Source organism: Fusarium pseudograminearum, chromosome 4 (assembly GCF_000303195.2).
Source record: "Fusarium pseudograminearum CS3096 chromosome 4, whole genome shotgun sequence".
NCBI classification, from domain to species: Eukaryota; Fungi; Ascomycota; class Sordariomycetes; order Hypocreales; family Nectriaceae; genus Fusarium; species Fusarium pseudograminearum.
In genome coordinates, this window is record NC_031954.1 from 96473 (window position 1) to 106562 (window position 10090).

Here is a 10090-nt window from a genome sequence, read left to right on the forward strand (position 1 = left end):
ATATTTTTATTATATATTATTTAATAATAATTAAAATTCTTATTATATTTATTTATTTATTATATTTACTTATTAAATATATTATCTATTTATATTATATAATATTTATATTAAGTATATTAATAGCTAATAATTAAAGAAAGCTATAAATAAAAGTATATACTATATAGTTAATACTTATAAGCCTTTATATAAGCCTTAGTTTAAAATAAAGAAGTTAAGGCCTTATAGCTTAAGGTTAAATAAAAAACTATTAATAATAAATAAATAACTTAATAAGAGAAAAATAGAATATATATAATATAATAAGATATCTTTAAATATAGTAATTATAATAAATTAAATAACTATTTAAAAACTCTAAAGATACTATATAAAATAATAGATTTAATAATTATTAGGAGAAATAACTTAATATAGCCTCTATTAAATATAACCCTAAGTATTATTTATAAGTAATTCTTATATCTATTTAATAGTAATTTAGATATATTTAAAGGCAATTTAAGTTAAATTAACTATTAAAATAGAATTAGTACTTAAGGGTTAGCTAGCACTAATTTAAAATAATTATTATATAGTACTAAGTAGCTTATTAAGAAATATAAATAAAATAATATCTATTACCTTACTATATCTAACTATAGTAATTAATTAAATAAAACTAGTAGTACTAAATAGTATTATTTAAGTAGAGTATATTAAAGATAGGGTTTTATTAATTAAGGATTATAATACTAGTATATTAAAGTACTATAAATTACTTAAGATCTCTAGTAATTTAAGCTTTAAGTTACTTCTATTCTATATAAAGCTATATAGCTACTATTAGTATATAAAAACTTCTTTACCTTAATAAGCAGAGCGCCTTAGTAGGGCCTGTAAAGAAAAGATTATTAAGCTAGGTAATAGCTGCCTAATAACTGTAGCTGCTATATACTACTATACTAATTACTTCTTAATACCCTGCCTCTGCCCTTACCAGTAGGCCTATTTCTATCTTTAATACTTAGGTAAGGTTAGAAACAAAGAATAAACTAGGTTATAAAGCTCTACCGTTATTAACGATAGAGCTGCAGCCATTACATTATCATCTTTAAAGTGAAAGAGGAAAATAGGGGAATAAATGGCTTAATAACGTTACACATAAACCTTCTTTCACTTGAAACTGGAGCTGCCATAGTGATATATCCAGAAGCTGTCCTCTTTGAAATTTACATAAACCTCTGAGAGCCACTAGCTTAATTTAAAAGGCGTAACGCTAGACCGTGCTCTGCGACTGATTTAACATAAAGCCTTCTACTTTTATTATGAGCGTATTGCTGAATTCGTTGAGAATTTGTTAGCGCCTCTGCGGCCCTGGAAGGCAGCCTGGCCAACCGAAACATGTGAGGGATGGTGTGAGGCGCTAGTGGCGCGTGAGTCTGCACTTATCCCCTCATGTCGCCAACCGCACTTAAACACTACATCATCGCCTTCCTTCTGCATTGACCTCACCTCCTGAGACCTACGAGCTCGCGGTATGCAAATGCCTGCTTGATAAAGAAATCGGCGGCCATGGTATGTTTGAACTCTCATGCATGTGACGCTTTGCTCACAAACCATTTAGAAACTGGGTCCAGTCAGAGACGTGGGCGTGACGATGAATCGCGCAGCAAAAGATCCCCTTTATGATCAAGAGTCCCTTAAACTCGGCAAAGATGATATCCGGGTGCTTATCCTTCTACCTGGTAGGCGAGATTGTCCCGCAGATTCGATTGCTTGTAGACTGGAAAGGAGACTACTGCCGCGACGAGACTCTTCCCAACATAGGCTCGTTATCACGAATGGAGTTCTCGGGCGCACGAGCCCACAGTGCCCGTTTTATACGGCTTTATCGTATGTATGGGGCACTACAACTAAACCTAAACTGATTCACTGCAATTCCATACCCTTCTACGTCACCCAGAATCTCTATTCAGCCTTGATACATCTTCGTGACAAGTCCCGGCCTATAGTCCTTTGGATTGATGCTATTTGCATCAATCAAAGAGACAACAATGAAAAAGGTGTGCAAGTCCAGAGGATGGGCGACATCTACCGCCAGGCAGCCCGAACCATCGCCTGGCTCGGGAAAGGAACCATACTGTCCCACCTGGCCTTCGAATCGTGCCGAGCTCTAGCTGAAGAGAGACGCCGGACGCTAACACAGTCTGATGAGGCGGCTGTACACACAAAGGGAGAAATGGCCACAACCCGCTCGTTATTGCAGCATCTGATTGAGATAGTTCGGCTTGGGAGGTTGTGGCGACTAGGGACTATGATGATTCTTCTCCGCCGACCTTACTTTACTCGCGTCTGGATCATTCAGGAGATTGCCCTCAGCCCACTTCTTGATCTAGCATGCGGCGATGAAATGATTCCCTTTGTAGACTTCAGCCGAGCCGCTATCGATATGCTTGCGTCTCAACTTGGTGGCAAGAAGGCTGCGCATCTAGCACATCTGATGGCAGTTCGATCTCTCCTATCATCCACGGTAAACAGAGGGCTCTATGATCTTCCCAGCCTTGCGTCTGTCTTTGGTCTCCTAGCACAAGACAAACTATGGATCGAAAAGAATATCCTCACGCTTCTCACTCTGTTTCGGGACAGCGTTGCTACCTTAGACGTGGACAAGGTATACAGCCTAATAGGTCTCGGTGAGGAAATCGAGCGCGGTAGCACATATGGAATACAAGTATTGTATGAGGCTACAGAAGAAGCATACGTCCGCGTCGCCAGAAGAATTCTCTCACACCAAAATTCACTACGCCTCTTCGGAGCCATTACCCATCAGTTGCCTTTGGGGGGCTTCGACTTGCTGAAAGACCGCATCGGCGCATATCTCGGCCGGGGTGACAGCAGGGAAATAGTCATGCTTCCCACTTGGGTTCCCGACTGGAGAAACAAAGGTAGTGTTGCGATGCCAATATCGCTACCATCTGGTGATCGTTTTCGTACCACGCGTGGCGTTCCATACAATTTCGCCGCATTAAACCACAGGTAAGTGTTCCGCTTTAGTTGAACCTGGTGTAGGGACATGCTAATGTCGCCGGATAGCGCTACTCCATATTTGCGAGAAATAAAACTGTCGGGTCATATGCTCTTTCATGACGGAGCTCCGGTCACGATTTCGTCTCTTGGGAGCGCCTGCGAAACTGAAAGAGTACAATCAACCATACGGTTCAGACTTAAAGTCGCCTTGACTCTCTCATCCTCCTACCGATTAGAAACTATCAGGGCTTGGAGTAAATTTTTCGATAACAGAGCACTGGAATATCGCGACGAATTCATTTATACGATTACGTGCGGCCGGGGTGATATGTTAAACGATGGCTCGCCCTTGCTGGCCACGGCAATCTTTGGACACTCCCAACGCAGTTGCTTCCTGTCCTTTCCGGCCTTAGTGCAAGCGATCTACGTCTACCTCGCCCTGCGGATGCTGTATCTTGTGTATCGGCCCGGCGCCAAGCAACTCTGGTTTGTATGCTTAAATTGGGCTGTACTGCTGACGACATTGTTCTTTATCAGCAGTGTCTTCTACCGAATATGGCCAAACCTCAGCATGGGAAATCCCTTGGCCCAGCTTATGGCGGAACGTCTTTATGCGATTGAATCCAGGAGATTGGCCAGGTTGAGCTCTGGATGTTTAGCTCTAGTCCCAAAGGCATCTCAAGACGGTGACGTGGTTGCCCTTTGTCGAGGTGGGGAGGTTCCACTTCTTTTGCGGAAAAGGGGAGAATATTTCGAGATGGTGGGAGAATGTTACGTTCACAAAGCTATGGATGGATCTCGATTCCAGGAAGACAAATGTCATGTTGTCTCTCTAGTCTAGGGAAGCGGCCATGAAAGCAAGTGACAGTCGACGAATGGGTAAATTCCCTGCTGGTGAATAAATTTGGGAATTATCAGCTACACCGGGGCTTCCTATAAGGAACTCGGACAGTTGTTAGCTAATTCAAGCATTTCAACTATTGAGACTAAATGGAATGGCGGAGATGGAGTAGATATTATACGAAGATGATAAACACGTGAGTTTCAGTAGACGATAGTAATGAATGTTGTTATTTAGGTCTGGAGTAGTCAAGTTGTTGAACTCGACAAGTTGTAGCCAACGGAAACGCGACGCGATGCGTTTCCATCGGGGAAAATATGGAGCGAAAATACTAGACGGTGATTGGTCAAAAACAGGAAACGCAATGCGTTTCGCTGATAATTCTTGAGTAGGCTGTCGACGCAAACAATAAACGTCAGGGGGAGGCGAAGAGCCATCTAACCGCACCGGCAATATCTCTGGGTATCGAAGATGAAGGCTCCGGATAAACGGGCCAAGCCCTGGGCGAGCCGGCTTGGAGATGTCATGCCGCTCTCCAAGGTGACGCGAGATACAGTCCCCATCAGGTTTAAGGGCGAGCTCGCATTGAATACATATAATTGCTGGCTCTGGTTGGTTGAGGTAAAGTCCAAGGCTTTCTAGCTACTCCATTATAGCTTACTTTAAAGGGGGGAAAATATATATATATATAAATAAGATAGCTAGTTAGGAAGGAAGGAGGAGAATATTACTGACTGATATTAGGGCTTAGTAGAGTAGGAGGGGAGGAGAAGGAAAGCTCTTTGACCCCAAAGTTGATTCGATTGACATATGATGAGCGCTGCCACATCCCCGCAACCAGCAGATAGGACCACCTCAAAAGAGACTGAGGCCCGAAGTAGCCGTGTATATAAAGATATTTAAATATTTTGATTATTACTGACTTTGGCCAATTTGACAAATTGAAACGCAAGCTTTTCCCCACTCTCCTGGCATAGAGCTCAAAGCTTGCTCTGGTCTGGAAACTTGCGCAGCATATCAGCCAACTTGTCCATAGGCGCGGCCATGAGACCCATGACAGTCTCGAACGGTGGCTTCTCGCCTGCCGTGGGATGGCTTCGTGTCGGCACAAATTTCTTTGTGCGGTCGAACCTCCTCGCCAAAGTCTCTGTCTCCTCACCCTGGGCCTTGAGCGACTGTTCAAGAGCCGGCAAATCAAGCTTCTCCTCCTCTTGGATGTGATGCCAGAGCGGGGCCCATAGTTCCTTGAGCTTCGGCACGTAGTCTGGATCTGTGGATTTCATGTTCTGGAATTGTTTAAGAAGTTCCTTGACCTAATTCAAAGTTATAAGCTTTTTTTGATCCATGGTTCATTCTGGGTTCTACCTTGTGGTGTTCCTGACGATCGCTGTCTGCCATCTCCTGACCCTTGGGTCCCATGTACTTCTCAAAAGCAGGATAGACTACCAGTTCCTCGCCGATGGAGTGGCGCGCGAGTTCCCAGACGAACTGGTTCCCAAAGCGTTGCTGATGATCATGGTCGGTAGAGTTTATGACCTCATTGTAGTACTTTTCCAGCTCGCGGTGGTCCTGGATGATGGCATCTGAGATGGCCGATGATAACGCGGCGGTCTGAATTCGCATGAATCTCGGCGAAGTACGAAGGACTTGCGGCCGGAGAAGGGTTTGGAGCTGGGGAGATACGAGGGCGCGCATGGACGACATTTTGAAGAGATGAATAGACTCGTTCGAAATACCACATCAAGGTGGTTCTGATATTGGCTGCTCTACTCATATACCTGTCTGTTCTTGCCAAGATGACGCACGGATGATGAGTTACATCCTACCAGGGATGTCTCCACAGCGACAGTTTACGCTTAATACAGCGATGGATGACGGACAGGGCGTAAAAAAAGTGTTGTGATGATACCCTTGGGATATGTGGACTAGCCACTTACAGCAAGTCATTTTAATTGCTCTCATATCATTCGGCGTGGGCCGGACTGAAAGCTCCTGCCGCATCCAGATCGATAGATCGGTGATGTCAGAGCAAAGTCTACCCATGAAATTCCGCGGACTTTTCTCCAGTGGCATTAAGCTAGGATGTTCCCTTCGAAGTAAAAGCCTGTAAAGATATAAGATCGATTACGTCAATAATAGGAAGTACTGACACCCTAAGACCAGCGCCGATAAATTCTCTTAACATTAGCAGTATCCTCCCAGCACAGGTAGGGATAGAGTATATATAATAACCATTCTTAAATATTAATTATATAAGGATCTTATTTATAAGGATTTCTTAAAAAGTTATATTAATTCTTAAATAATATAATTAAGTTAGTAGATATATTTAAGTAGATAAATTTATTACTAACTATAGTATTCTTAGTAGCTAAGCTCTATAAATATAGAATAAAGACCTATCTATACCTATTCTAATATAGCTTACTTATATTAAATATCCTACTAAATTAGTAATACTTTTATGCCTCTTATATACTTTATATATAGCCCTTACTGCCTTACTGCAATTCTATTGCGTCTCTGTAATAGTATGTACTATAATATCCTCCTTAAATAGCTACTTATCGGCGATCTTCTTACTACTGTATAGAGTTATATACCTACTTTCTGCGTATACCTACTTTCTGCGCACCTTTTACACTAAAAGTCACTACTTTTATAAATTAATAAATCTATTAATAAATAGTAAATATTTTTATTATATTTTTTCCTATATAAAATCAAAGCTATATAATATAGAGAGAAATACTATATAATTCTATAAAGCTTATATCTTATTATATAAGCTTTTAAAAGTAATATATAGTTATTAAGTATTTTTACTAATAAATTACTAATAAAGATACTTATAGTATTTTATTTTATAATTAATTATATAAATTAATTATAATTATATAATAGTATTTATAAGATAATAAGCTATATATTAATAAAATAAAATTAATATATATATTATATACTTTATAAATAAAAGTATAAATTTAAAGTTAAATTATATATAAACTTATATAATATTTTATTAGTAAAAACCTTTTAAATATATTTATTAAGAAATTATTAATAAAAATACTTAAAGATATTATTTTTACTTTAAAATCTTATAAAATAATAATTAAGCTATATTAAATTATATAGTATCGTTTTATTAAAATAATAAGTTAAAATCTATATATATAAAAATTTTTAATTTTATTTACTTATATATAAAGGATATATAATTATATAAAAATAGTGCTTTTTATATAAATTTAATAAGAAAAGGTGCGCAAAAAGTGGGTACACGCGAGAAGTAAATACATAACCCTATATCATACTTAATAAACTGCTCTAGGCCGCCTATGCATTAGTACAGTAGATATATATGCCTTATATCTTAATTAACTGCTTATAACCTATGCGGTCTAGGATATTATCAGTTATTTATAGTATATAGTGCAGTCGGTTATATCTATTAGGGAGAACTATAGCGCTGTCTAGGCTTGCTAATAGTGCCTTAATATTTAGGGTAATATTAATTCTAATAAGAAATACTTACCCCTTAGGTATCCGGGTAAAAATAAAGAGGCTATTATCTTACTCCTATAGCTTGGATAGGTAGAGAGTAAATTAAGTAAAATCCTCTAAGTGATAGTTAAGTCCCTAAAGGGCTAAGGTAGTAAAGGGTTTAGCGGCTTTAAGGGTTCTATTTATACTAAGGATATAGATAGAGTATAAAGCCTCTAAAGGTTCTTTATAGAAGTTAATCTCTATAAGGATAGTATAGTAAAGTAGCTCTAGGATAATATTAGCTGCTATAGTATATATTTATTAGTAATTCTTAGGTAAATTGTATTTACTTTATATAGTAAATAAAAGTGCTATTATTATATTAGCATAAGGAAGAATAAGAGAAAAGATATTAAATACTATATAAGATAAGGTTTAATTCTAAGCTAACTATTATATAGCTAGTAGCATTATATTTATTTATATATAGGTTTATAGTACTAAGCTATAACCTTACCTTATTATATAGTAATAATATATTCTAAAGTTTAAGAAGAAAGCTTAATTAGGTAAGGGTTATAATATAGAGAAATTAGCTATTTAGTACTATTAAGGGCTTATTAGTTAAGGTAGGTATTTATATTAAGGAGGAGAAAATACTCTATAGCATTTAATATTATTAAAAGGGGTAACTAGGCCTCTAATAACTTTAACCTACTTAAAAAGCAAGCTAACTACCTTACTAGGACCTAGTTAACCTACCTACTATTAATATAGAAGACTAGAGTTAAATAAAGGTATAGTATTTATAATAGGTATATGCAGACCTTAATAGCAGAGAGGAAGTATATTTATACTACTATACCTTTAATAATATTATTCCTACTAAGTTACACAATTTATCCAGTTTAAAGAGCGCTATCTATCTTTCCTATCTTATAAATAGCTCTTAATTATTACTACTTCCACTAACTAAGAAAAACCTACAATTACATTAGATTTCTTAACTTCATATAGAATTTAAATTCATAACGTCAGCATTGAGGTTTGCATGCTTCTGACTCGAACTACAGTGCAGCATGTTGGGGTTTTATTTGTGGGACCAGGACAGCCTGTTTTATGACATAAACTGTCAGTTATCAACCTATCATCATTCTGGGGCGGAAAGCCACATATCGAATTCCTCTAGGTCAGAGAGGCTCTTAGCGGTGTAAGTGTGATAACTCTTACGTAGCAGGACACTGTACCTGCAGTGCACCCAACTTCGCCCCAGCCGTAGCTGTCACGTGAATTATCACCGATAGGCAACCTGTGAAGTGAATAATTGGATAAACCAGCAAGACACTGCCTACGTCTAGACTGAGTTTATCGATTGAAAAACGGCTACGCACGAATTATTGACGAAGATGTAATGGGCTTGTTATAAGTCTGATCTTAGCAGATGCAAGTCTATACCGACAGCCAGGCAACGACGAGACACTTGGATATCTTAAAAAAGGGCTGGTAGCATCCTCTCGATCTCTCCCGTTTTATGTGCCATCTACTTGCAACCCACGCGATACTCTCAACATCTCTCACCTGGTATCATTTTGTTCGGGTTAGCACGGCCCTAATAAGGCAGTCTCAACTTCACAACATTAAGCAATATCATCATTACGGCAGCTATAGGCTTAATCTACTCCCGCAATAACGCTCTCGACGTTAACCCTCAGGGCGGGCAATCTTAATATCAAAGCTTGCGGTCAAGAGAATAGTAATTTTATTATCCATGTTGATTGCCTAACATGCTACGTCAATGCTGAGAGGCAAACGCATCGGCGTAAATATCCATATCAGCGATAAACCCGTTCAACCTGGTGGGTGTCCAGCTTAGCAACTGCTTCGCGCGGTCAGATGAACCTCGCAGACTAGTCCCTATTGCTTTAGCAAATAGATCCTCTCCGGGGCCTACAAGCTCACATTGACCCTTATATCCCTATTGCAAAGCCAGCGCCGAAAATATCTCAGTAATGCTTTTACGACTCGTCACCGGATTAAAGACAGGATATACAGAGCTTCTGTTAATAAGGGCTAGCTTTTCGAGAGCCTTTTGAAAGCCAGTAGCTGCATCGTTTACATAGATAAGGCCGGGTTGAGAGTTAACGCTTAGTGGAATCTGAAGGTTGTTTAGCGAGCTACCTCGGGATGCTCGGAGGAGTGGGAGAATGAATGGTATCTATATGGTACTTTCACTGCCGTAGATAAGTGCTAGGCATATAATAGCCACGTCAGAAGCAGCTAGGACGGCATTCTTATAATCGATAAGCTACGCGACAAGTTGCGCAGAGGGTGTTAGGGCATTAGGCCCCATGATATCTATATTGTTAACTTGCTTATTACTCGATCTGTGGACTTAAGAGCCTAAATAATAGATAAACCTAAGCTTAGGCATATGCATTAGACTGGCGAGCTTTACGTTATTTAAGCGCTCCTAACTAATGCTTTTAATATCTGTAAGGAATTATATTTTTTTATTTTATTTTTATAACTATAAGCTAGAGCTTTAGTTTTCTTAATATCTTTAAAATTCTTAATAAAAGATCTATTTAAATTAAAAACTTAAAATATTAAAATAAGGTTTTTTTAATAATTAACTTTTCTAAAAATAATATATATAATATATTTAATAAGTAAGTATAATAGATAAGTAAATATAATAAGAATTTTAATTATTATTAAATAATATATAATAAAAATATAATAAATTAT

General features: G+C 38.0%; 2 protein-coding genes across 2 annotated transcripts, besides 15 other annotated features; one reads left to right on the top strand and one right to left on the bottom strand.

The window, feature by feature from the left end:
• Positions 1 to 38: a repeat region.
• A 1-nt stretch (position 39) lies between these two features.
• Positions 40 to 93: a repeat region.
• Positions 94 to 138: a repeat region.
• Positions 139 to 239: 101 nt separating this feature from the next.
• Positions 240 to 356: a repeat region.
• A 14-nt stretch (positions 357 to 370) lies between these two features.
• Positions 371 to 400: a repeat region.
• Positions 401 to 557: 157 nt separating this feature from the next.
• Positions 558 to 580: a repeat region.
• Positions 581 to 592: 12 nt separating this feature from the next.
• Positions 593 to 620: a repeat region.
• A 937-nt stretch (positions 621 to 1557) lies between these two features.
• Positions 1558 to 3853, top strand: FPSE_11220 (uncharacterized protein; the record flags this gene model as incomplete). The annotated part of the gene is made up of 3 exons (XM_009264337.1): positions 1558 to 1560; positions 1610 to 3021; positions 3286 to 3853. 3 exons carry the CDS (start codon positions 1558 to 1560, stop codon positions 3851 to 3853), a joined length of 1983 nt encoding a protein of 660 aa, XP_009262612.1.
• Positions 3854 to 4526: 673 nt separating this feature from the next.
• Positions 4527 to 4549: a repeat region.
• Positions 4550 to 4833: 284 nt separating this feature from the next.
• Positions 4834 to 5557, bottom strand: FPSE_11219 (uncharacterized protein; the record flags this gene model as incomplete). The annotated part of the gene is made up of 2 exons (XM_009264336.1): positions 4834 to 5166; positions 5219 to 5557. 2 exons carry the CDS (start codon positions 5555 to 5557, stop codon positions 4834 to 4836), a joined length of 672 nt encoding a protein of 223 aa, XP_009262611.1.
• Positions 5558 to 6090: 533 nt separating this feature from the next.
• Positions 6091 to 6168: a repeat region.
• Positions 6132 to 6202: a repeat region.
• Positions 6203 to 6510: 308 nt separating this feature from the next.
• Positions 6511 to 6565: a repeat region.
• A 137-nt stretch (positions 6566 to 6702) lies between these two features.
• Positions 6703 to 6878: a microsatellite.
• A 9-nt stretch (positions 6879 to 6887) lies between these two features.
• Positions 6888 to 7111: a repeat region.
• Positions 7112 to 9840: 2729 nt separating this feature from the next.
• Positions 9841 to 9875: a repeat region.
• Positions 9876 to 9893: 18 nt separating this feature from the next.
• Positions 9894 to 10090: a repeat region.